General features: G+C 49.3%; 1 protein-coding gene across 2 annotated transcripts in view; it reads right to left on the bottom strand.

The window, feature by feature from the left end:
- The window catches only part of FLT1 (fms related receptor tyrosine kinase 1), a 164,884-nt gene that overhangs the window by 98,181 nt on the left and 39,194 nt on the right, over positions 1–27,509 (bottom strand). For both annotated transcript variants that reach the window (XM_084761732.1, XM_084761733.1), the window contains exons 4-10: positions 26,151–26,275; positions 24,419–24,581; positions 24,172–24,308; positions 20,323–20,497; positions 18,875–18,992; positions 15,724–15,893; positions 14,590–14,749 (exon numbers count right to left, since the gene is read on the bottom strand). In XM_084761732.1, coding sequence (XP_084617858.1) covers positions 14,590–14,749; positions 15,724–15,893; positions 18,875–18,992; positions 20,323–20,497; positions 24,172–24,308; positions 24,419–24,581; positions 26,151–26,275 — 1,048 coding nt within the window. The remainder of the gene's footprint in view (positions 1–14,589; positions 14,750–15,723; positions 15,894–18,874; positions 18,993–20,322; positions 20,498–24,171; positions 24,309–24,418; positions 24,582–26,150; positions 26,276–27,509) is intronic.

The following is a 27,509-nucleotide window of genomic DNA, read 5'->3' as shown; positions in this document are numbered from 1 at the left end:
CTTTCCTTCCACTTTCCCTGGGTTTCTGAGATAGAGCTTGGGGTAGGGTGAGGGGTTGGGCAATCCTGTCAGCTCCTCTTCCCTGCAACCCCGCCCCCACCCCCTCTTTGTTAAACCCAAGCCGGCACTGGGGAGTTTTGTGGCTTTAAGCTTTTTTTTCCCTTCAGGTTTTTTTTTTTTTTTTTTTTTTTTTTTTGGTTTTTGGAGACAGGGTTTCTCTGTGTAGCCTTGGCTGTCCTGGACTCGCTTTGTAGACCAGGCTGGCCTCGAACTCACAGCGATCCACCTGCCTCTGCCTCCCGAGTGCTGGGATTAAAGGCATGTGCCACCACGCCCGGCCTCCCTTCAGGTTTTAATAGACACCTTTCATCTTAGTGTGTGCGATTTCCTCTCACACACTGCTCACTGAGTTTCAAGCTGTACAGTTCCTGAGGCCGAGCCCACTCCCTGTGCACTCTAGTAGGACTCACAGCTTTGCCGGACAACATGCGCTCCGGAGCACCTGGGCATTTTGTGTGTGTGTGTGTGTGTGTGTGTGTGTGTGTGTGTGTGTGTGTGTGTGTGTGTGCTGGTTTTCAGCACTTTTGACTTTCAGATTTCCTCAGGCCTCCTGTCCTCTGCTCCCACATAAAGCTTGGGTCTTCTCTGTCTCTGGAGGGTGCATTGGTGCACATGTGGAGTCAGAGGGGACAGGCTGTGCGTCCTTCAGCCACTGATGAAGTAAACAGCGCTCATGAGAGAAGATGGGAGGCACTCTCAGGACTGAGGGAAGCTGCCAGAAGTCCACCTCTTTTAATATGACTTCAATACTTTAAAGAGCTCCCCTGTGGTGGGGACAGAGGAGGCAGTGCTGAGCTAAGTTCCCCTGTGATGGGGATAGAGGGAGAAGTGCTGAGCTGAGTACCCCTGTGGTGGGGATAGAGGGGGCAGTGCTGAGCTGAGTACCCCTGTGGTGGGGATAGAGGGGGCAGTGCTGAGCTAAGTTCCCCTGTGGTGGGGCTAGAGGGGGAAGTGCTGAGCTGAGTACCCCTGTGGTGGGGACAGAGGAGGCAGTGCTGAGCTAAGTTCCCCTGTGGTGGGGATAGAGGGGGCAGTGCTGAGCTGAGTACCCCTGTGGTGGGGACAGAGGAGGCAGTGCTGAGCTGAGTACCCCAACACCTACTAAATGGGTACACTGAGCCTGAATCATCGTCCAAGTATATTAAATGTGTATTTAAAACTAAATAAAGAAAAACTAAGACCCTGGAGACCCTACAAAGCCCCCACACCAAACATTTCTCTCTTCCTTTGATTCTGCTCCAGATCATGAAATCGGAGGATGGGCGGGAGCCGTGCTAACCTGCTCAGAGAAGTCTCATTGCTCGTGCTAACCACACATGATGGGACTCTAAGGACCATGGGATCTTTTCAAGCGAGGACACGAAAGGGCAGAGAAGCAACAGTGAGAAAACCGAACCTGCAAAATGTCTTTAAAACCAAAACCAGAAAGGAAAGGAAAAACTGCTTGGAGGACGGCCAGAAGGCACACCCAGGGGCCAGGCTGGTGGAGGCACCCTTTACGCCAGCCATCCTGCAGGAGGGCCTGATGTAAACTGCTACTGCTGGTGTCATGTCAAAACACTGGTGATAGCTCGGCCGGAGCAACAGATTGATAGGCTCTGCCAACACTCTGCCCTTTCCTCTCACGTTCTCTTCAAACAAACGAAACAGTTTGGGCAGAGGATGCTGGCAGGAGAGGTGTGGGGTTGGGAGACCTGTTTAGACAGAATGGTTCCTGCTCGCTTTGCTTGGGAAGAGAGCTTGGGCCTTCAGGGTGGTCACGGGGTCAGGCCAAGGGGACTCTGGAAGAGTGACTTTACCGAGAGACCTCGTGACGCCTTAGAGGGCCATGCTGAAAATTACTTCTTGTGTCTATGAGGGGGCAGGGTAGTGAAGAGAGTTTTGGGGACTGTAGGTAAGCTCTGGGTCAGCTCCGGGGACAATGGTGGAGAGGATCCAGAGTCCTGGGCCACCCCTGTTTAGATAAGAGCTTTTCCTGGAGTGCCTTGGCTTGCCAGGCTTCCTGCTCTGGAGGCCCCGAGCTCCATTCACACTCAGGCCTGTCTTCCAGCTTCTGCCCCCCTTCCTCATGCTAGCCTCGGGGCTCGGACAGCTCCCATCCCCCACTTTTCCAGAATCTTCCAGGGTCTCAGCTAAGATGGGGCGGGGGGGGGGGGGAGCTCCTCAGGCCGGGAGGAGCCAGACAGGAGCCGTCAATGAGAACACCTCTTTTTTCTTCTCAGGGAAGGACTGTTCGGCCAGCTAAGGAAAGGTGATTTTTATAAAGAAATCTTAAAGGAAACGCTAGGAGTGGCTGCCAATAATAACCTTTGACACACTCCGGAAGGATGTGTAAGAGGGCGCTCCAGTCACTCAATGAAGAACATGCCAGACTATCAGTGCGCCTTGTTCTTACAGAAAGGAGGCCAGTTTACTTGCTAAGGCAGAAGGGTGCGAAGTCATGGTTTAGCACCGGTGGCGGTGGCAGGACCGCTTTTTTGGCTCATCTCGCCCAGGCAGCAGATGTCTGACCGTGGGAATGACAGTCACAGTAAAATCATTGAGGGCTTTCAGTCCTTTTGCTTTCTTGGATGCCTTTGAAATTTTGTCTTTGGGTCACAGATGACAGCATCACTTGTAACAGATTCTGCTTGGCGTCCTGTCATTGGGCAACTCTGAGGGATGTTAGAATAACCAGCCCTGAGAGCCTCATTCTGGCAGAAACATGGCTGAGGGGAACCCTGCCCCCCCTCCCCTCCCCTGCCCCCCCCCACCCCACCCCACCGAAAGCCGGAGAGAAGTTGGTTTTTTTTTTCAGATCTTAGCCTGGTTTTAATCTCATGGAAGCTCTTAGTCTCGCAAGCATTTAGGCCTTCTACCTTGCTCTCGTGTGCTTCACCAGAGCCACGTGATTTCGCAGTAAGGAACATGTTCTTAGCCTTGCCAACCGCACCAAATCAGCCCCATGGCTCACTAGTTTTACTCTAGGTATTAAAAAGCAAACAGAAAGAATTTAACGATGACCCCCCCTCTGACAGCAGCAGGTGAGTTAACTGAGGCAACGGGCTTAGCATCGCGCCTGGCACACAGGAAACAGACCTGGATGTTACTTGTCATCTGGTGCACTGAGAGCTATGTAGGAGCAGAGACGGTGTCCACCTGGGCCCAGGGAGGGGACCAAGCTCGACAGAGTGGCCCTATCTAAACATGGCCTACACTCACCAGGCGCCAAACTCCATAGGTCAGTGACCTCGAATGTGCTGAAAAGACAGGCACTAGTGACCATCAGATGACCTCAAACCACCTCTTAAACTAATCCCTATGTCACACCATCAGTGTGCATCCACTCACGGTGACAGATGTTAGTGACGACGGATCTGATGGGGACCTGGGTAAAGTCCGCTCAGCAGTTTCAGGGCCTGACAAAGTGATAATCCTGGTTAGTCTCAATGCAGACAGGGATTGCTGACGCGTGGGAGAGACATCTCCTGTGCTAATGAAACACAGAAAAGGGACCACAAGTGGTCTTCCTCATGTCCCAAGGGTGGGCAGACGTCCCAGCTCACAGTTATCGGCACCATTTTAATTCAAATTACTTTCCCCCTTTCCATGTCTCTTGAAAGAAGCACCTGGCTTGCTTCCTGCTGCGATTGAACTATGCCTGGGTCTGTCAGAGACAAGACAACCTTAGGGAAAAATAGCAGAAAGCAATGGAGATTGCTCAAGCCAATCGCCAAAACAGGATGCGAGTCAGAGAGCCCAGAAAGAACTGGCTACAGCAAACATGAGCTGCTATAATCCCTCTCTCCTCCTAAGTAACTGGGGCTGTATGCTATTTCTGGTACTTTTTTTTTTTTTAATGACAGACACAAGCACACTTCTTAGGAGGGAAAGATTTGCTGAATGGCGTGGATTGTTCTGGAAGACGGGTTGGCGGTCAGTCCACACAGGGTCTTGGTACTCACACCTGCTCAGGGGGCCTGTGGTTTTGGCAGTCGAGCCACCCCAGTGCTGCCTAAGCGTACCCTAAAGGATCAAGGAAGCTCAGAGTATGCAGCATGCCAGCCATGGAGCTGAATGTGTCACCCACGTCACCCCTTTCAGTGTCTCCACAACCTCCCCATGTCGGTGGCGACTCCATGGCACAAATGAGGAAACCCAGTCTCAGAGAGGTCTCGAACCCCACAGCCAGGAGATGGCGGCGATGGTGGCAGAGCCAGTCTGAGACTGCGGAGCTTACATCCTGAAGCTGCCAGCCATTCCGCATCCTAACACCTCGGCCAACTGGCTCCTGTGACATCACAACTCGGGCTTCTTAAAACATGCCGGCTTTTGGCCAAAATTACTCATTTAAAGGCCCAAGTGGTTGTCATTTTAATTGTAGAGAGACAGAAAACAAAACAAAACACCGAAAGTGACGTGTGAACTGCTTTCATTTGCCTGATCCCGGGGCCCTGGATGCCACTCATTGGCATCTTTTTCTGGCACATACGCCAGGACTGTTTCCTAAAAAGGTCCTTGAACCTGGGGCCTGAGAATGAAAACTGGTGACGATAAAAATCTCTGCCCCTAGAAATGTTGTGACAATCAAATGAGATGACAATCCATGTGTAGCACCCACTAGGTTTGTCACATCCTCTAAGTGTTTAGTTACTGATATCCAAAAGAAATTAGAATGCATTTGTCTGTTTGTTTGTTTGTTTGTTTGAGATAGGGTTTCTCTGTGTAGCCTTGGCTGTCCTGGACTTTGTAGACCAAGCTGGCCTCGAACTCACAGAGATCTGTCTGCCTCTGCCTCCCTGAGAGCTGGGATCACATGCGTGTACCACCGTGCCTGGCTTAACGTTTCCGTGCGGCCGTCTTCAGCGATTCAGTTTGAAATCACCTGTACCCACTTTGCTGTTCTCTTTGGCCAAGGACTTTTCCACACTCCCAGAGGCAGATCACCCAGAGGGCAGAGGCAGGTGACCTTTTGGCAGCACTCCCAGGGGTGGGGGCCAGGACAGGGGGACACTGACAGAAGGATAATATTCACCCGGGCAACTTCCCAATTTTGGTTCTCAGACATGAAAGACCTTCTCACGGATGGGTGCCTTTGGCACACCGTAGAGATGAGCACTGGCAATAGTTAGTCTGTAAAAGGTCGTTGGGTAGGAGGGAGGACTTCCAGTCAACAAGACAGTAGAAACTCCCAGGTACCAGCCAGGGGAGAGAGGGAGAGGTTGACAGCTCCACTCCCAAACTTTTAGGTTGTAGCAAAGCTTGCCTTCCCTACAGTGCCTCCCTCCCCACCCCCACCCCCACCCCCCCAACCCTCACCCAGAACTAAGCCTGAGAAGCCAGGTGGCCTCAGCCACAACTGCTCCGTCACTGTCCCTTTCCGTCTGACATCCCAAGACCCTCCTCATCACCGGCAGGGCCCAGCTTCCCTCATCCTCTCAACTACTGGCCATTAGCCGCGCATCACCGACTGACCCACTTTGTTCCTCCGGATGATAAACACTGGGCCAGGGAGAAACAATGAAGTGGAGACGGGGATGCCGCCTGTGGGGGCCCAAGAGCCTGCCGTGTCCTAACCCAGAACATTCATGAGAGAATGGGGCTCTTCTGTAAATGCCCCTGTACAGTGGGAAAGCCACGGAGGGTCACGGACATTCGGGGAAAGTGTGCCATGAGTGGGCTCAACAACCCCGTCTCGCTTCACCCAGACCTGCTGTCCACATCGGCTCACGCTCCTTCCCGAGATCGACGCTCACCTTCCGGCGTCAGTTCCAAGCTACCTGGTGGCTGTCAGTCAGTCTCAGTCCGCAGCAGCAGCCTGTTCAGCCTTTCCCTCTTATTCTATAATCTGGAAATACCTGAGAAGCAAACTGTGGGCCCAAGGCTCAATCATGGCAAAACAAGAGAAACGGCAGCTCCCACGGAGAAGGCTATGTGGCCTAGAGAGGCTGCATATAAGGCCATGACCAGAGCTTTTGATGCCAGGACACACCAGACCCACCAGGAGACCGCTGTCTTTAAGAACTACCTATAGAGGGCTAAGGGGAGGTGTTGTACTGTAGGGCACCTCTTGGGGGCTACAATCTGCGTTCTCATCTGCTTTCTGCCTTCTCCACTTGCCAGGTTCTGTTTTTGTCCTAACTGGGCCCTGAGTTATATTATTATTATTTTTTAAATATATATCTATTTATTATTATGTATACAGTGTTCTGTCTGCATGTATACTTGCAGGCCAGAAGAGGGCATCAGATTATATTATAGATGGTTGTGAGCCATCATGTGGTTGTTGGGAATTGAACTCAGGACCTTTGGAAGAGCAGGCAGTACTCTTAACCTCTGAGCCATCTCTCCTGCCCCCCCCCCCCCAGTTATATTAAAAGTGCCTATTAAAGCCCACGTGTCAACAAACAGCTCCACCAGTCCACCAGGTCAAGCGGTTAGAGAGCCAAACCATCTCACACGAGCACATGCAAGCTGCAGCCTGCTTATTCACCAGCCGAAGGTGGTCTTGAGTCACGCCATTACTCTTTATATTCACAATGAAAACACTCACCCCATATTTAAAAGTCTCTACTTATGGCCAAAGATAACTCGAGAGGCTCAGCCCGCCTTCTTAAACTGAGCGTCACTATCTTTTGCTACCGTGAATTCTTGGGAAATGATACTGCACCCTGCTGCAAAGACCTTAGCAAAACCCATTCAGCAATCCCTTCCTGGGGCAATGCCTTCCGGCTTAATTTAAAACACATAGTGAAATGTTTGGTAGCAATTATAGGAGACGGTTAATTCATTAGAAATAATTACTTGTCCGGGTCCACTGCAGTCGTATGGAGAGTGGGAAACGAGAGAACCAGCATAAGGCACCGGCAAGTGGGGAGGGGCATTTGTCTGGACGATGAAGTGGCCCTTCTGTTCTCAGGACTGCGCACAAAGTATTAATAAGGGCTGTTGTGTGGACACTCACACTGGGCAGTATGCAGGGAGCTCCCTCCTCCCACAATTGTCTAAGAGAATGGCGAGCAGTGCCTCATTAGGAAGTGAGCCCCCACCCTTGGCTAGTGATAAAAGTCCCTTGTATAAGAGGACCAGTTTTCCTTGGCTGTGTTTGCTCTCAAATGTCCCTCTGCAGTGGCCTGGGCAAGCTGTCTTCGTAAGTCCTCATTTGGGCTCGAAGTTTTGTTTGTGGCCAATTAAAATTCCCCACTGTGGGTCTGATCAGAGCCTGAGTACCTAGACATGCTGTAAAGACAGAATGTTAGGCACTTGGCTATAAACTTCCCGATTACTTAAGTAGAATGCGCAGAGGGAAAGTGATCACACTTACAAAGATGCAGCCTTCTTAGATGGCCCCTTCCTTCAGACGTCTGACCTATATTCTGCCCCCAGGGCATGCGGACTCTTCGCTTTAATTAGGAAAACCCTCCTTCTGAAGAAAGCAAGCAGAGTAGAGAACCCAAGATGGCGACAGCTTGAAAACAATGCTCGGTCTTGCCAGCCATTGACTCAATTGGGTCCTTGAGGTGACCGGGCTCATCAACTGCCAGCAACAACTGTTTTGTTTGTGTCTCCCTCATTCTGCCTGCGCCACCGATGACCAAACGATGACTCTCCAGAGTGAGCGATCCCTGACACATCCCTAATGACCCTGGCTTGCTTTTCGTGCCAATTTGCAAATATAAACAATGGAGAAATGCAATTAGGATGGCCCTTCTCAGAGGCCCATCTTTCCCCAGTTTTGTAGGCCACCCCCTCCCCGCCACAGAAGCAAAGGGCAAGCCACACTTAGTCCCAGACAAGTGAGCTTTCTCTACACGTGCAGCCACAAAGTCCTCTGGTAAGTGTTTCTGAAACGGGATGTCAGAGTGTCATGAGTGGCAGGAAGTATTAACTTCTGTTTGTCTTCTCACATACATAGTTAGGTCGGACTCCATATGTGACCTACGCCAGAGCCTTAGAAACCGTGATCTTGGGGCCCATCATAGACCTACTGAGATTTTCTTAAGGCCATTCACTGGCTTAGCCAAGAAAGTCATAAAGATGATTCTATCTCCATAGCCTTCCACAAGTTGAGACTTCAGTGTTGTCTTTTTCATCCTGCGGGGGCTCATGGGAAAAAGATCAAGTAAAGCTGACAGCCACGCAGAGCTGATCCCACTGCTGGACCGTGGCAGGCAGAGATGGTCCAGGCTGGGAACAGTGATGATGTGGGAGGGAGGACACTAGTGGTAGGAGGGATGGCTGTGCTCCCAAATTCTCCTCCCCCACCACCCCTTCCTTGCTCTCCTCTCTCTGTCTCTTTCTTTCTGTCTCTCTTACTTGGTAATTATTTCTGCTAAAATCATAGAGCAGATTCTAACTAGCAGAGCATAAGCACCCACATAAGCACCCTGCTCTCACCCCTTAAAATGTTCTGTCTGTCTGTCAGTTACTGCTCAAGGCAACTCATAATTTACAAGCAGCAGCAGCAGCAGCAGCAGCACGATGCCCACGTACATCAGTTGGGATGTTATTTCATGATTTTTTTTCTGTTTCTTTTTTGAAAGGAGAACATGAGATTTAAAGTGCTTTTTCTCCCTGAGCTCCTCCATCCCTGGGAATGGGAGGAAAGGGGAAGCCATCTACTACCATTTACAGAGAGGAAGTTGCTCAGTTAACTAACTGGCCAGGGCCCCACAGAGGTCAGGGGCCGAGCCAGGAATAGAACCCATTTCCTTGATTGCTAGGTCTCTCTGGCACACACTCTCTAGCGCCACAATAGTGCACAATGGATATTCTGCAGCCGCACACTCTCTAGTGCCACAATAGTGCACAATGGATATTCTGCAGCTGCACACTCTCTAGCGCCACAATAGTGCAAATGGATATTCTGCAGCTGCACACTCTCTAGTGCCACAATAGTGCAAATGGATATTCTGCAGCTGCACACTCTCTAGTGCCACAATAGTGCAAATGGATATTCTGCAGCTGCACACTCTCTAGTGCCACAATAGTGCAAATGGATATTCTGCAGCCGCACACTCTCTAGTGCCACAATAGTGCACAATGGATATTCTGCAGCCGCACACTCTCTAGTGCCACAATAGTGCACAATGGATATTCTGCAGCCGCACACTCTCTAGTGCCACAATAGTGCAAATGGATATTCTGCAGCTGCACACTCTCTAGTGCCACAATAGTGCACAATGGATATTCTGCAGCTGCACACTCTCTAGTGCCACAATAGTGCACAATGGATATTCTGCAGCCGCACACTCTCTAGTGCCACAATAGTGCAAATGGATATTCTGCAGCTGCACACTCTCTAGTGCCACAAGAGTGCACAATGGATATTCTGCAGCTGCACACTCTCTAGTGCCACAAGAGTGCACAATGGATATTCTGCAGCCGCACACTCTCTAGTGCCACAATAGTGCAAATGGATATTCTGCAGCTGCACACTCTCTAGTGCCACAATAGTGCACAATGGATATTCTGCAGCTGCACACTCTCTAGTGCCACAATAGTGCACAATGGATATTCTGCAGCCGCACACTCTCTAGTGCCACAATAGTGCACAATGGATATTCTGCAGCCACACACCCACGCCCAATAAGCAACCACCACCAAGTTTGATCTGACATAATCAAGTGGCAAGTGATGTTGAGCGTGACCAGCAGCTGCTGCACATTTATGTGATGAGACAGTTGACATTAATTACACACTTGGGTTAAGCATCATCGATGATGTGCAAAATCAATTTGTATGATATAGGTAATAGCACTATGATTCCTAAAACATTTCATTGGCCATCAGTCCATTTTTTAAAAAAAAAGACAGGATCTTACTATATAGACCTGACAGGGCTGGAGTTTATTATATAGACCGGGTTGGCTTCTTCAAACTCACAGAGATCCACCTGCCTCTGCCTTCCAAGTACTGGGATTAAAGGTGTATTATCACCACGGGCAGCATAGTTGATTTTTAAAAATGACATTTTTGCACAAAAGTTCATGCTATTTAACATTTTCTCCATTATAGAGATGTAGTATGCTTTGTGACTGTATCTACTCTAAAAGCTCAACGATGTTTATTACTCTGAGTCTAAAACCATGGCTATTAGATGGTGTTCTGGCTTGCTTTCTTATTGCTCTGCTAAAACACTGAGCAAAAGCAACTTGAGGCCAGGAGAAGGGTTTATTTGGCTTACACGTTATAGCCCACCATCCAGGAAAGCCACGGCAGGAACTGAAGTAGAGGAACGCTGCTATTGGCACTCCCTCTGGCTTGCTTAGCTGCCCTCCTTACAGAACCTAGTGAATAGCACCGCCCACGGTGGAATGGGTCCTCCCTTGGCCCTCAGCAATGGCCACGCCCACGCCCACAGCCACGCCACGCCCACAACCCCGATGCAGGCAGTTCTCAGCTGACAGTCCCTCTTCCTAGGTGTGCTTAGGTTTGAGACCAGTTGACAAAAACTACGGCAGAGGAAGAGAGGGTTAATTAACGTGGCTTGTGCCCTAGAGTAAAGACCCAGACGCGTTTTGAAAGTGAGCTTGAGTTTAAAACAAAAACAAAAACAAATAAAAAGGAGAAAACACACTTAAAACAACCACACTGCTCTGGCTATTAGTGAGGGAGATGACGTTAAGCTGGCAGGGCTGGCACACGTGAGCCCCCTCCCTTACTCGTGCCTGTTGGGATTAGATGAAATGAGCTCAAACACCCATCTCTCAGCTTCGTGAAGGTCTCGCTGGCATTGAAGAAACACAACAAAGAAAAAGCAGCCTTGGAGCTGGTGACTGGGAGCAGGAACAGACACAAAACCTTCTCTGGGAACCCTGAATCTCGCACTGTCAAGGCCGGCCTCTTTGCCCTGCGCAGTCTTTCTACATCCCTTCCCCCGTGAGAGCGCTAGTGCTACCGTGGCAAGACTCGCCAGGGACTTACCATCAAAGGTAGTGATGCCTGCGGCTTGCAGCGAGGACCTGGGCTCAGTTCCCAGCACCCACATGGTGGCTCACCACTGTCTGTAACTCCAGTTCCAGGAGACCTGACACCCCCCCCCCTTTTGGCTCGCATAGACACTGCATTGCACTTGGTGCATATGCGTACAAGCAGACAAACTCATGCACGTTAAAAAAAAATTTTTTTTTTAATGTTTAAAAAATCAATAAAAAGAGTATCGACTGGCTCAGGAGGCTTAGTCCTATTTTATTCTTTAAAATCAAGGGCCAAGTGAATTCCAGGAACTGAGTGTGGGTTATGGGGGTGGGGCTGGCTCCCCAGCCTGCTCTGCTGCACCACACGGGAGGCTTATCTTCCGGGCAGGGCAGGGCAGGGCAGGGCAAGGCCACTTCCTGCCAAGATGGGAAAGGATGGACAGGATGGGCACTTTGTGGGGAGTGGCATCGTGTTTCCAGCCCACCGCTCTGCCCATCCTCTTACTTTTATTTAACTCTCCTTAAGCTCCTTAATCTTTTTTCCTTCCTCTGACCCACTTGTGCCCGCTCAGACTTACTAGATTTCTATTTTTAAAGCGAAGCCAAACTGCATTTGACTTCCCCATCATTTCTATTCACTTTTCAGAAGCAGTCATCAACATTTCTCATGTTGTGAAATTAGTTCTGATGTAGGCCAAAAAAAAAAAAAAAAAAAAAGAAAGAAAAGAAAAGAAAAAAATTCCCCTCGACGTTCACCAGAAATGTATGGGTCTCCGGGAAATGTGGGCTTCAAAATGCTAATAAGAGTCTCAGAGTCCTCTGTCACCATGGACTTCCCCAAACATGTTACCTCTGGCCATGAAGTGGGTTTAATGGGCTTCATTTATGTTAACATAGCATGCGGAGGGTACCCGGCATTTATATCCTTGTGGAAGCTTCCCAGGCTGATGCTCAGCGACCTCGGAAGAGGCCTGGCAAATCCCTAGAAGTCTCTACTGATTGTTAAGGATAAAGGAAAACAGTCCCCAAACCCATCTTCACGCAGTGCTGACAATGTAATCCTATGAAAAACCTTCCCAAGGCATTCTCTCCTGCTCCGAACACCTTAACCATCCAACTGTGAAGAAAGGGAAGTGGGGGGCATCCAGTTAGTCCAGTTTACTTGCTCTTGCTCATTAGTTGTGCAGATTAACACAACACCCTTACTTTCTACCTAACGTTGTTTTTAAAACTGACGCACAAAACACCATGAACTACACATGCAAACTGTGTGCCGTATCATGTCGGATCGGGTTAGACACAGCCGCCTCCCCCAACGGTTACCGTTTATCTGTGGCAGGAACACTGAGTACCCTTTCATAGGTCTTTCTGCGTTACAGAACGTATAATTGTTATTTATAGCTATCCCAGTGTACGTATCTTACAAATGCTTTGCAAGAATGAATTGTAGGGGAAACAGAAACCGCAGCATTACTCAGCTGAAACAAAGTCCATTTGCATAAACTACTTTCCACATTTTTTTTTAAGTAAGAAATTTTTAGCTCCACTGTAGCTCTGAAGTTTTCAAAGATTTGTCAGACTCCAGGAAATGCTGAGATTCAAGTGGGCTGACCCTCTCTCTTTTTGTATTAACTGGGTAAACTTGGTATATTAAGTGCCTGGTCATGGGAAACCAATGTAACAACGTTGGGACACCACAATAAACCAGGGCCTGAGCTGTGGCCATATGTCGATGCCCTGGAACTAGATCTCAGATTTAAGCACTAATTGTTATCTGCACATATATGATTATTATGTATAGAGTAATCCTGAAATGCCAGGTGTACTGATGATGGCTGGCCATGCGTAGACATGACCACGCAAACACCTGATGCATCCCAGAGACCGCTGATCGCTCTCACTAGTGAAGGCTCCGTCCTCAAGCGAATCTCAGCCAGCCTAGGCAGGAAGCCATCCGTGTGTGCTCAGTGGTGACAGAGGACTTCGTTTGGATAAACATAGCTCGTTTCCCTCCAACACAGGGAATTCTTAGGCAGGTGCTCAGTCAGTGCCCTCTACCCAAAGAACAAAAGCTGCTTACGGATGTGCACGTGTCAGCAGCATACTTCAACTAGCCAACAAAGACTTAAGGCCTCGCACCACGGACACTGAAAAGGGAGGCGCTGCTCACGATGTCCACCTGAGCCGCCTGTTTCCCACCAGCATCTTCAACCCCAAACTCCTAATATGGTGTCCCGTCCCTCATAGGCAAAATTTTCCTAACGTAGTTAGCCTTAACATTTAGTAAGAATAGAGTTGGATTTTCAGACTTGATGTTATTAAAATGAAAATTTAAAGGCATGTATAAAAGGCAAGCTCATAAAAACCGTTACCCTTGTTTTCATCACCTTACTTATTTGCATGTTGGAACAAATATCAATACTTGAGATGGATCCAAGTATGGGTGCCTGACTCACACCAGCAAAATAATACAAGATCACAGTGGCTGTCTTGTGTTCTCAATGAAGTGTCCACAAGTCCTAAATATTTTGCAACCTTTTCTTCTATTCTTAGAAAATGACTCTCAAATGAAAAAAAAAAATATATATATCAGACTTGTGTGGGAAGAGCCGGTTCTCATGAATCCAACTGTTCACCGGTAACTTTCCACTGTCATCGTCCTGTGTCCTAAACAAGGGATTCGAAACACAGAGGAAGACTCACACGTGGCAGGAGACCAAAACGCCATCACAGACTTAGACCTTGCTTGCTTTTTACCAAGCTAGTGTGGGAGTTAGTTTGCTTTTTAGTTTAGCAGCAAGCATCCCCAGTGCTCTCCAGGCAGGAGGGCGTGACGGGAACTCGTGGGCAGCGTCAGTGTTCCGTCCGTCTCCCTAGTCCTTGCCCATTCTATTCCCGTTCTTCCCTTTAGCTCCCGTGAGCTGTCACCGGCATCATCTGGCTAGACTAAACAAACGGTTCAGTCACGGGCAGGATGCGAGGAAATGCCGAGCAGTTGGAGCAGGTCAGAATGCATTCATGCCTTCATTGCACAAGCTTATACAGAGTACTTGCTGGACGGCTGCAGTTAGCTGACCCAGAGCCTAAAGAGAGACAGACCTGGGCTAACATAAAAGTGATGGTACGTGTGTGTGTGTGTGTGTGTGTGTGTGTGTGTGTGTGTGTGTGTGTGAAAACGGCTGCACAAACTGCAGTGGGAGGAGTAGGCTGGGCGAGGCAGGCCAGAGGGTTCTCAGAGGACGCAACGTAAGAGCTGAGCCTTGAGGTTTGATGGCAGCTGACGTCTTATGAGACAGACAACGGGTGGAAGCAAAAACCAGACAGATGGGAAAGCAAGCCCAACATGGAAACAGCAGCCGTGTGCCCCGAGGACCTGAGAAAACGAAGAGTGGGAAGTCCAGGTGACTGACACGGTGGGAGAGCTCCTGCTAGTGCTACTCAACTGCGAAAAGGCGTGTGCAAGCTCTACCCGAATCACAGGGAAACCTGGGTTCTGCCCCATGTTTCTGTGATCCCATGAGCCAAGGGTAGGGTGCCTTCAGTGAGAAAGCCCCAGCTGCAAATCCAATGCACATCTGGTGAGCCGAAGCTGTGGCCATTAGAGACTCATTGCGACGTCTACCGTCCCTACCTTTCCTTGGAGTGATTGTGGTGACAGGGGTGCCAGAGCCACTCGATCGTAGGCTGAGGGATGCCGTGCACAGTGCAGGTGAGGGCTTGTCTGCTGCCCAGCGGGTAGAGAGGCGGGCTGGGAAAGGACGACACCGAGTTCTCATAGATCTGAGGTCTCACTGGAGAGGGAAAGGAACAGAGCAAAGTCAAGGTCGGAGCCCAGGACACCATTCTAACGGAACTCACACGGGAGAACGGCCACACTGGCTCTGATGCTGAGGCATGATACCACAAAGAAATGTTCATGTTACGTAGGGAAATGCCTGTTTGATCCCTCAGTGTGAATACCATGGTGGGGATACGTAGAAGTCATCTTGCTTACAAAAGATAAGAAAACATCAGGTAACAACCAGCAGTGGCACATGCTGGTAATCCCAGCACTTGTGGAAGCAGAGGCAGGCAGATCTCTGTGAGTTCGAGGCCAGCCTGGTCTACAAAGCGAGTCTAGGATAGACAAGGCTAACATAGAGAAACCCCCCACACCCCCCCCACACACAGAAAAAGAAACAAAGAAAGAAAGAAGGAAGGGAAAAAGGAAAACATGAAGTAGTTATGATGGGGATAAGAGTATGATTTGTTTGTTTGTTTTTCTATAGCCCTGGGGATGGAACCAGGGCTTTGTACTTATGAGCCAAGTACTTACTCTACTATTGAGCTTCATGCCCACCATTAGAAGTGGGTTAGGAATATAAACATTTTATGTGGGACTGTAGAGATGGCTCAGCAGTTAAGAGCACTGGCTGCTCTTGCAGAGGACCCAGGTTCGATTCCCAGCAAAACACACACACACACACACACACACACACACACACACACACACACACACACACACACGGTGGCTCACAGGCATCTGCACCTCCAGTTCCAGGGGATTTGACATCCTCTTCTGGTCTTCTCAGAAACCAGCTATGCATGTTGTGCGCATACATATGTACCCCATAATACACAGAATGCTCATTTAATAAAATAAACTCAAAACCCATTTTTTTTTTTACAATTTTGTTTTCTTGACAGTTGACACTGACTTTTGAGCTGACAAAAATGTCGTCAATTTTGCCCCAGAACCCAAGGATCACACAGACACTAAACTTACCGTTCACGATGAGAGTGGCGGTGAGATTCTTAAAGAGCGTCGACTGCTTCATGCCCAGCAGGATTGTATAGTTCCCTGCATCCTCAGGAGTAACATCTTTGATAATTAACGAATAGCCACGCACCAAGTAGCGAGCAGACTTCTCTGTTGCAGGCGAGCCATCTTTTAGCCTGTGGGTAACAGCACGGTGGGGTGGTCATTTCATCTGCTTCACGATGTCACTGTGATGACATTTGCCAATTCAGCTTGCAGCCTCAAGTGGGTCAATTCTGAGTCTTTGGGCATCAGCATGATTTTTGTTTTGTTTTGTTTTGTTATTTTAAACTTTGGGCACTAACCGTTTCAGTAAAGGCAGGTAGGTTTTAGACTGGGTAACATCTTTATCCACAAAGAGGAAGGGCTGAACTAAATGAAGGAAAGAAGGCGGTGGCTTAATGTACCACAGGGGCTTGGTGGCCACTGAGACTTAAGTACAGTCTCAGAGGTTCGAGTCTGACTGAGTTCACCAAGCTGTTTTCCTTAAGGCTCCGAGAAGTGCCAGAACCCATCTGGGCGCGGTGGTGCACACCTGTAATCCCGGCACTCGGGAGTCAGAGGCAGGTGGATCTCTAAGAGTTCCAGGCCAGCCTGAATACAGAATGCATTGCGGGACAGCCAGGGCGACACAGAGAAACTGTGTCTCAAAAAAAACCAAACCAAAACAAAAAGAAGTGTGAGTATTGAGAACCCTTGTGAGTCAGACCAAGTAGGTCTGATAAAAATGAAAACAGACAGTCCTGTTGTGCGCTCATGTGGAAGCTCTTACTAAGGACATCAAGGGTCACAGCGATTGTCCCTTCATAGAGAAACTCCAGTGGGATCAAGGCAATTCTCCTTGACGAAGAAGAATCAAAGGCACCAAGCCACAGGAATTTAAAAATACTTTGAATGTAGACTCAACACCTTGATGTCATCTGTTGAGATGAGAGTCAGGTGGCCTGGCTTGCCTTGTCTGCATTCTGCCACATGTGTGATAGGGCCTGAGCTGCAGGGTCCCTCAGGACTTCCAGAAATTTTATATTTTATTATTTTTTTAATATTTGGGGGCTGGGTGGTTCAAGACAAGAGTTTCTCTATGTTACCTTGGCTGTCCTGGACTTGTTTTGTAGACCAGGCTAGCCTCGAACTCACAGCGATCTGTCTGCCTCTGTCTCCCAAGTGCTGGGATTAAAGGCGTGCACCACCACACCTGGCTTTAACATTTATTTTTATTTTGTTTGTTTGTTTATTTTGGGGTTTGAGGCAGGGTTTCTCTGGCTGTCCTGGCTGTCCTAGAACTCACTCTGTAGACCAGGCTGGTCTCAAACTCAGAGATCTACCTGCCTCTGCCTCCTGACAACAGAGATTAAAGGGGTGTGCCACCACTGCCTGGCTATTTATTTTTATGTTTGAGTGCTTGCTTGCGTGCATGTATGTGTGCACATCATGTGTGTGCAGTATCCCCAGGAGTCAGAAGAGGGCGTTGGGTCCCTTGAAACTGAGTTACAGTTTGTTGTGAGCTGCCGTGTGGGTGCCGGGAGACGAACCCAGGTCCCTTACAAGAGCACCCAGTGCTCTTTACTGTTGAACCATCTCTCAGGCCCTAATTTAAAACGTGCAATTCTTTTTTTTTTTAAATAACCTTTATTTAGTTTTATTTTATGTGCACTGGTATCATATGCCTTGGAACTGGAGTTACAGACAGTTGTGAGCTGCCACGTGGGTGCTGGGAATTGAACTCAGGTCCTTTAGAAGAGCAGACAATGCTCTTAACCACTGAGCCATCACCTCCCCAGACCCCATGCAATTCTTTCAATAGGCCCTTTCCTTTGTAGGGAGTGTACTGTGCTGTAGAAAGCCTGCGGACCTGGGGCCTGGCTCTGTGGGTCTTGGTCCTAGGCAGTTAACCTGGCTGCACCGTACTTTGTGATTACAGATATTTAGCATTGCTTCGGCTGCACTTTATTGACAAGACACCATTTCAAAAGCAGATATGTCATTTTATTTGTTCCTTGCTATGCAGTTACTAAAGAAATCAGATGAATAGACAAAGGCTATGTCCACATTGGAAAGGGCACATGTGCTTTCTGGTCATTAAATTACTATAAAAAAAAATCTAATGATCTTTCTCTTTTGAAACCATATTTCGTATGTCAAGCAAGACAATTATGAAGTTTTATTAACCTTCTTAGATATTATGACACAAAAATATCCATTTATTTTCCCACTACAATGCTGTTAAGCTGTAGTACAGAGTTTCAATCTGTTCTTTAACCCCCTATTAAGTATTTGAATTAGCTGAAAACAGACTCTGAGGGGTGGGGGTGGAGGGGGCGCAAACAAGCTCTGGGGAGGGTTTTCCAAAATAGCGGAGCGTCTGTGTTGTATGGATTGTTTTCCTAACCTCGTGTGAGCACACCCTTTGTTTAAAATGTAGTGATATCAGCCAAAGGTAATGACATTAAAGAATACTTTAATAAAACGACTGCAGATTCTAAACAGATTGCATTGTCTTACATAGGTGATGTACTGGTCTGACTTTTTAGAGGGAAAAAAAAAACTGTGTAAAGTGTTTCTGAGACTTCAAGCCAAAGAAAACCTTCGATTCAAGTAGGTCCACTTGTCCACACCTATAGCTGAATAAGTCCTGTCGCTAGCTATTACTGTTTGTTGAGATTGTAAAACAAGGCTGGGACTTTCAACCCAGCTGCGCATAAAGGAATTATTCTTGGCAGCCTCGTAACAAGGGCCACTTCTTCAGGGTTAATAGAGCATGCTGCGCACTCAAGATGACACTGAGCTATTGCCCAACACATCTCAGTCAGAGGGTTGACCCCACAGGAAGGTTTTGAGATTCGGGAATTTAGTATGTGTGAGGCACCGCCGAACTGAGCGGAGCACTCAGCGGTCCCTTAAGTCTCCCTTTACCTCTGGGCACTGTTTCCAGGCCCATCCAGCCCTTCCCAGCGCCACCACCCAGAAATCAATACAGGGTACAGCTCTGTAGAGTTGCTTTAGGCAACGTCTCTCTCTCTCGGTGTGTGTCTCTTTCAGGAGTGTGAGTCTCCGAACTTCTTATCTTCCTACGTAGGAGAAACGTCTTAACCGACAGGGACGCGACTGCGGTTCCTACCATATGACTTCTGGTGAGGGGAAGGCCTTCACTTTCATGGCCAGCCGATAGGACCGCTTCCCTGCTGTGGTTTCCTGCACCTGCTGCCGCTGATGCCTCACTCGGACAAATGGTTTTCCTTTGAAAGAAGAAACGACAAGGCATCAGGGGAGAGTGCGTCTGTGCAAACATAAGCTCCGCCCCCTCTAACCCAAAATGATGGATGAATCATGGTGGAGGCTGCCAGTGAGCGCAAGTGCTGACCAGGTCAACGGGGTTAGCGAGTCCTACAGACAGGAAGCAGTCACCTGGCAACCAGCATCAAACTCAATCTGTCGTGATAACGAGGGGCAGTGTTTCTAAAACCTACCCAGCTGGCACAAGAGAGACGGAGAAAGTTGCTGAAAGTATCATGAAAATTCCACCCCCGCCCCCCCCACCCCCGCGCCCCTTGTCAGATGAAGCAATAAAGCACACGTTCTGCTCCGTTTATACGGGACAGTGAGTGGGGAATCCATGACTGTCTTACAGCCTACATTATCAACTGACGTCAGCTCCTAAGACCAGAGTTGCCCAAATCAAAAGCAGTGCCTTGAAAACTTAGCGTGAGGCTTTGAGAATTTCATACAACGCGTCTTGGCCGTGTCCCTCTCTTCTGTGCCGCATGTTCGTTCCTTAAAGATCTTCCCCCTACCCCCGTTCCCTGCCCCACTCCACAACCTCATGTTCTCTCATCTTATTTAGTAAAAATCCATCGCCTGCAATCAGTCCTGTCCGGATTCTTCTGGTGTGTGGGATCCACTGGGCACGACAGACCTTTCAAGAAAACTGACTCTCCTTCCCCAGGAGCCATCAGCCTTCCGTCCTTCCTCAGACAGGAGCATGGGCTTGCGAACCCCTTCCCTATCCACGTAGGCATGTGGACCGCCGGCTCTGTCTAGTGTAGCTCCTGCGCAGGCAACCTCAGCCGCTGTGCGGTCATGAGCGCAGAGGTCCTGCCCTGCCCAGGAGACACTGCTTTGCTCTGTCTCGCTATCCCCGGGGCCACTACAATCTTCCCACTCGCACTTCCCAAAAAGGATCCAACTTAAAGGGAGGCAGAGGTAGGTGGATCTCTGTGAGTTCAAGGCCAGCCTGGTCTACAGAGCGAGTCCAGGACAGCCGAGGCTTCACAGAGAAACTGTGTCTTGAAAAACCAAACCAAACCAAACCAAACCAAACCAAACCAAACAATAAATAAATAAATAAATAATAAAATAAAATAAAATAAATAAAATTTAAAAATTAAAGAGTACTAAATGTGTTTTCTTTGCCTTTTTGCTCTCAAGAGAAAGCAAAGCTCGTGGTTGTGGAACTCTTAGTCAAAAGAACATGAACTCCGCCTCCCCCCCGCCTTTGGGGCAACTCTTGGTGTCTACAGTGCTCAGGAAGCCCAGTGTAAGTCGGGGCGCCCACCTTCCTCTGCTTACCATACACACGCACGGAGGTGTTGAAAGACTGATATGACGAGCCGCTCTTCACGCCGCAAGTGTAGAGTCCCCTGTCTTGGCTCCGCACGTGGTCGATCTTAAGAAAACTGTGGAACACATTGTTGTGGGGATTGCTTTGGTCAATCCGCTGCCTGATGGATGCTCTCTTCATGGCCTAGAAAGAGGATGCAGAGTGAGTGTGGGGCCCATCCTTGTTCCTGCTTAAAGTCGGAGCAGTTTTGGCATTCCTCAAGCCAGCGGTTTGGACAGCCTCCCCCTCCTCCTGCCCCCCCCCCCCCCCGTTCCTCTCTGTCTTTGTCTTCTCAGGTGAGGAGGCATATCAGATCATCAGATCCACCACAGAGCAAACCATTTGGAGGCCACACCTGTTTAGACCTGCATCAATGTGAAGCACGCCAGCCTTTATTGGGCACTTAATTTCTTTAAATGTACCTTCACACACACACACACACACACACACACACACACACACACACACACACACACATTGTGTCAGCCACCTGTCAACGTAGCCACCTGGTGAGACTGGAGAGGTTTCTCTCTGTCACCAGTGAGGAAACAGAAGTGACAGGGTTACGGTACACCAGGAACTCGGGTCTCTTGGGTCCACATTTAGCGATTGTCCCTGTCACAGGGTCTCCTCTCTGAATAGTAACCTGTCCCCAACAGGTAAACAAACTTGCCAGCTCTCCTTCCCACTGCTGGGAAGGGAAATTCAAGCTGTGGCTTCGGCCACTGCTCATTTCATTATTTCGCATTTTGCACAATAATCCTGGCAAGTGGACATGGAATGTACACGCCCAGAGGCAGCTTCAGCCTTCATCTGCAGGGGGGCTGCTGTCTCAGGGAGGGACCACTTTCAGCAGCCTGGCTGGCTACCTTAGCCTGCTCACTGCTCTGAGGAGATGCACTGCCGGCTCCTTCAATTGTTCCTCTTATAACATGAAACACATCACTTCCTCTTCCTAAGTCCTTCCCTGGGGAGAGCTGTGAGAAAAGACCTGGAAGCTGTTCAGACACACCTGAGGGTCTTGAACCTAGTTCCCTGTACCATACTTAACCAGCTCTCGCCCACCTGCCTTTTAATTCCCCACTGGCACAGATGTCTGCTTTAGGCCCTTTGCATCAGTCTCAGCAACAACAACAGACATGCCTGCCAGTCACTGCTGTGGACCATCAGAACCGATCCCCCGCTGTAGTGGATGCAGGAGCCTTTCTGCCACTCCATTGGGAGGTGTGACTTCGCCCTCTGGAGAGTTTTCTCTCCGAGGGAGCTGGCTGGCTTATGCTTTGGGAAAGGACCCACCCAGGCCTCTAGCACAGCCTGCTTGTCCACCTGTGAAGCCATTAGCTATATGTGGCTGTTTAATACAGTTAGTCATAATGAAGAATTCCTCTCTGTGGCTAGCTACTGTATGGGAAAAATTGTAAGCTTTGTCACAGGTGAAAGCAGTCTTGGCGGGCTTTGCCCTTGGACACACCATGGATACTCCCTGAGATTAATCCTGAGATAGACTGGGTGGAGCCATCCTGGGCCTGGAATTCAGGAAGGGGACCTGGGGACTCCACCTGGACTATTGTGTTTCTAATCGACCCTCAAAGAGGGACACCACTTCTTGCACGCGATAGACAGGCAAGCGGAGGGGGCAGAGAGAGGAGCAGCAGGGTCAGACCGGCTTGAGTGCACATGGATTGAGAAGAGGAGACCAGCGCACAGGCCAGAGACACCTAGGGACCCATCCCGTGGAACAGATTCCGAAAGGTTCACTTTTGTTTCCCTTTAACCTTTTTTTCCCTTTTCTGTAAGCTAGTTGGGTTGTATAATAACGTTTAATTGTTAAAAAGAACAGAGCCAACACCACACTTTAAGTGTTCATCTGCCATAGTGGCTAGTGGACACTTCATTGTACAAGACAGGCATAGACTATTCCTATCTCCAAGAATTCTATTGGAAAGCACATTTTTAGAAGGTTACTGGTACATGGTAGGCATAGGGTTAGGATTCTCTTTAAATTGTTAAAAACTAATTTGTTTTCTGCATATGGGTGTCTTGTCCATCTGTCTGGCGGTCTGTACACCATGTGTAGCGGAAGTTTTAGTTTCTTTGAAAATTCAATTATGTTATGTAAACATGTTTTTATTTTAATCCTAGGTGTGGGGTATGGGGCTGACTCAAACTGTCCACAGCAGCTGACTCTGTTCCTCGTGCGGGCTCTGAGAGGGCATGACCTTTGCCAGCTGCAGATAGTTTAATCTGAGGATCCTGGAGAGGGAATAAATGCCAGAGCCCGGAGAGAACTGGGGGTGGGGGGCTGTGAGAAAGAAGAAGACAGCAGCTGCACCCCCCCCCCCCCGCCTGCTGCTCCTGGCTGCTGTTGATGCAGTGTGATGGGGAATTTGGAGACATCCTGACTACGAAGGTTGGACTTGGCCCAAGGAGCCCAACAAACCCTAACCAGCAGGAAGTAGCTAAAAGGAACTACATCCCCTCTCCCTACGAACCTTCTTTCTTTCCCACGTGGTGTTGGGGTGTTGGAAGGGATTGGAGTGGAGAAGGGGGAGAAAGAGATACAAGAAACCCCAATAAACTAGATTTAAAAAGTAAGCCTATAGCCATGCGTGTGTCTGGTGCCTGAGGAGGCCAGAAGAGGGCACAGGGCTAGAGGAAGGGCTAGAGTTACTTACTGATGGTCATGAGCAGCCATGCGGGTACTGGGAATCGAACTCGGGTCCTCTAGAGGAACATCTGGTGTTCCTAACCACCGAGCCATCTCTCCAGCCCCCAGAATCAACATTGTTAATATCAATAGGAACCAGATCAAATTCTCTTCCCTCCTGACATTTATTGAGGATATTGCGTTTCTATCAGAAGTTATTGCTTTATCTCATAGCATTTTCATTTAGAACGGTATTTTCTAGAAAGTTGTTAATAAGGGATTGGTTCCTACAGGGAACATATTACAAAGTTCTCTATTTCCATAGGGGTGGGGTGGGGGTGGGGGTGGGGTGGGGAAAGGTGGTGAAAACAAGTTGGAGCTGACGCATTAATCTTTTGTTCATTATTAAATCATAAATTAACTTTGATTGGCAGTGTGAACGACATAACAAACGCCCGTACTTGGGCTGTGCTACACATAAATCACCCTGGCGCATGAGAGGCGAGAGTGGGATTACTGCCAGAATTCTCTTTCCAGCTTAGCGTTGCTTTCCCGTCTGTGTATTTCAGTAACTGGTGCTTGCAAGGAGGTTTCACCTGAAGAAGGAAGCGGACTCTGTTTTCATTCTCCTCATCCGCCCCCCCAGGACAGAACTGCCCCTTCCACAGTTAATAAACGCAGCCCTGGACGGCTGGGTGGAAGCAACACTAGCAAACACACCGCGATCAGGTGCCTGACTGTCTGCCAGAACCTTCTATGAACGTCCTGACACAGACCATCTCTTGAAGCGTTGTTATGACAAAAGATAGTGCCTGCCTGGCATTTAGTGATAAAAATCCCCTCTTGTGTTGAAGTCCTAATGCAACGTTTCCAAGGTCGAAATGGTCCCTCTCGCCTTCCAGACTCACAGTGTGAACAGCAGCCTGGACCCTTCAAAACAACCCTACCCCCACCCCCCCAGACATCAAAGCCAGGATCTTGCACTATCACAGGCAGGGACCGCCAGGCAAGGGAGGCACCGTCCTGACCTGACGCTTTCCTGTCCACCCGCAGCGCCCTGGGAGCAGGATTGTCTCACTTTTCCCACTTTACAAACCCAGGAGGGTTTCGCTTGCTCAAAGCAGATACGAATAGTTGCCTCTAGGAGAGAACTGGAAAAGCGGCCACTCACTTTACCAGGGTAATCCCAGCTCATCTGCACCCTCGTGTTCAGCTCCGTGGTGGCGGTGCAGTTGAGGACAAGGGTTTGACCACGGAGCAATCTCACCGGGCTTGGAGGGCTTATTTGGACATCTAGGATTGTGTTGGCTGTAAGCATAAGCAAGGGGGGAAAAACATGTTAATAGTCAACATCTCACAGGCCAGATGGAGCCGGACGGACTGTGCCTGGTGCCCACACCCGTGGGGACGGCACTTACTTTGCCGATGGGTCAAATAGTTTGTCCGGTACAGATGCCCATTGACCGTGGCTTCGCAGCTCAGAAGCCCGATTTCTTTGTATGTTGCGTTTGCTATGATAAAGCCTCTCCGACTGTCCCAGGTTATTCTCTCTCCATCAGGGATCAGAGTGTCAAATGGAAACTGCGAAGAAGCAAGCATACTTAGCTGAGACCCGGCAGTACTGCGTCGGCAAAAAACGACTGCGTGGGTAGAAATGCCAGTTTGCTCTCATTATTTCTTGACTTTTCTTTGCACAGAGGCAAATATATTTAGACTGTGCTAAGTCATACTGATTATGGCAACTTATAACTAGCCTTGGCCACAAGTTGCACCCATCCATGATAGACTCAGACTGGCTGATGGTGGGGGGGGGGTGTGTCTCATACATAGCAAGACGTCCAGGTGCTTAATGGAGGAACCAACTAACCCTCTTGTCCACTGGATCTGGGGGGATTAGCTTCGTGTCGCCATCGTCTGGAACATTCTATGATCCATAGCTTTGTCTTCACACGTCGTAAGACTTACTAATAAGGTGTTGTTGCAACTAACTAGCCCTGCAATTCCAAACCACCCACTACAGCATGCAGAACTGGTGGCGATTGTGTCACCAGATGTCCACAGCGAAGGTATTCTGAGCCTCTTGCTCTTCCTCATACTGGCTGGAGATCATTCAGGGAGGATGCTGGGATGCCGAGCAGGAAGCGGGAGGGTGCTGGGATGCTGAGCAGGAAGTGTCAGGTGTGAGTGAGGGTGTGGCTGGGAGTCCCCTGCAGCCTGTAAACTAGGTAGGTTATTTCCTTGAGCAGCTGAGGAAAGCTCCCCTGCTGTTTCCAGCCCTGATACCCACTGGCAACAGGACACAGGTGGGATGGGGCTCACACCTGTCCCCCCCCCACCCCCCAAGGGATGCTTCAACAGCTGGTGAACAGCCAACGTGATTCCCAACTACAGCATTGCCAAAAGCTTGCCGGATGCCCACGTGTGCAGGCAGGCTAGGTGCTGTTTGGGTGAGACTGGGGGAGTCGGGGAGTGGAGGTGGGGTGGGGGCTGGCTGGTCCTCACTCTCCAGCTAATGGCTCTGGTAGCCTGCCAACCCGTTATTTGTCGGGGTTTGACACTTGGGTTCTGTCTTCATTGGGCTTTCTTGTAAACATGTTTTCTTTTCTGGATATACAACTTCACATTTGAGGAGTCGTCCCGTGGATGGATTTCTTTCCCTCTTTTTCTCTAAGAGGTTAAGTTAGGGCACCACCCAGGAGCTAGGCCTTTGTCACTAGGAAGTGGCGCACTTAGACCTAAGTGTGGCTCCTTATGTGTGAAACCCCACGCAGGAGAGCCAGTGTCCCTACCGAGGCCTTGACTCAAGATGTCCTGCCTAGACATCGTCTTATCCTTGTGACCAACTGAGTCTCACTTTTGGATACGTGACAATACGTCAAAGCTGCTGTGATTTGGGTTTATTATTTAGATTTTTTTTGTTTCGTTATTTAGATTTATGCGTCAGACATTATCATTTTGTTCCACTTACATATACAAAGTGGGGGGGCGGGGGGACTCCAGTGGTGTTTCTTGCTAGAAATAGGACATTATGGAGAAGTCCATTGAGAAGCCCAGATAGAAAATTACCACAGAGACGTGAAAAAGGCATTAAAACACCCTAACAGCCACCCAAAGCAAAACCATGCCGGGAGTAATGTTGCCGAGTTTTACCTTTTTTAGGGTGACCGTGATGTTGGGTGACGTCACCCGGCAGGGAATGATCAGTTCTCTTCCTTCCGTCATGTACAAGACCTCAGGTATGTCGCTGTGCGTCTCTACGAAAGGGCTCCCTGAGTCTGAGTGGGAGAAACACATGTAAATGACTCAAAGTGTCAACAGGTAAGATGCCGTCCCTGGGAGCCTGCTGCCCTCACGCCGCTGGTCCCTCTTTGTGGTGCAGCCGAGTCTGTGCTTTGTCTCAGACTCTGGCCTTCTACGTGGCTGCCTCCTAAAGAAACCCAGTTTCTTATTCGGTTCTTGGCTCCAATGTGCAGTGGGGTTCCAGGGACCGTGGAGCGCAAAGGCTTCTGAAGTGCAGCGAGGGAGAGGCTAGGTGGATCCGGCATAAACTTCAGCTGTGTGTTAAGTGCCCAGGAAATACCCTCCAGGGCCTTTGTGGCGCGGCTGGGAAGACGCGGGGCGCTACTACTTCGGAAGAGTTAGGGGCAAGACGGAAGTAAGCAAACTGGAGGAGATGTTCACTTGAATGGCAGAGGCACCACTTGCGGCTTTCTAGACCTTGTGGGGTAGACTAGGACTGAGTGGGAACTGGGCTGGGACGCGCATGCGCTCCACACCAGCTCTATCTGCTAAGAGCAAAGCTTGAGGAGAGGTCTGGAGGGGGTCCTCGCATAATCGCCAAAAAACCCCCGCCTCCTTTGATTTTAATCTACCGGTGGCACTTCCCTGTAATTCATCCAGGGAAACGGATCCAGCATCAGATTTTTCTAGAAACCCCCCTCTCACTGTCCACCATGCCCTTGTCTTCAGGAATCCACTGGCGCCCTCAAACAACGACCCCCTTCAGAAAGCTTCGCTTTCTCCACCTCCCTGACCTGGCTCCAGCATTTAGGGGCCAAAAGTCCTGTGTAAAAGAACCAAGAGGCCCCAGACTCGCCGCTGGCTGGTCCCCTCAAAACTGGATGATGCTGACGCAGAATGAACTTTAGAGAAAGAAGAGCTGTCAGCAGGTGATGGTTGTCAAGCGCCCACAGTGGCCGCACAGTGGCTGCTATGGGTGAGACTGGTGAGGGCCCGAGCTCTTTGTGCTTCTGCGTGGGGCCTACACGGAAAGAGAGTCAAGGGAATGCAATTACTTAAGCTAAGGAGAGCCTGCCCTCTAAGAACAAAAGCAAAGGCGATTGAAAGAATGCTGGGAAACCGGAACAGGAAGTGAGAGGGGAGGAGGGCAGATTCCTGACAGGTGCTGCACACGGCTGGCTCTAAAAACACCTTGATTTCAGCGGCAGAGAAAACAGAAAACGGGCAAACTGGAACTAGGCTTTGTGAGCCACATCTGTAACACCCCGG

Source organism: Acomys minous (genome assembly GCF_964271855.1).
Source record: "Acomys minous genome assembly, chromosome: 16".
NCBI classification, from domain to species: domain Eukaryota; kingdom Metazoa; phylum Chordata; class Mammalia; order Rodentia; family Muridae; genus Acomys; species Acomys minous.
The sequence above is the reverse complement of the archived record's forward strand: the minus strand, read 5'-3'. Positions and strand labels throughout refer to the sequence as shown.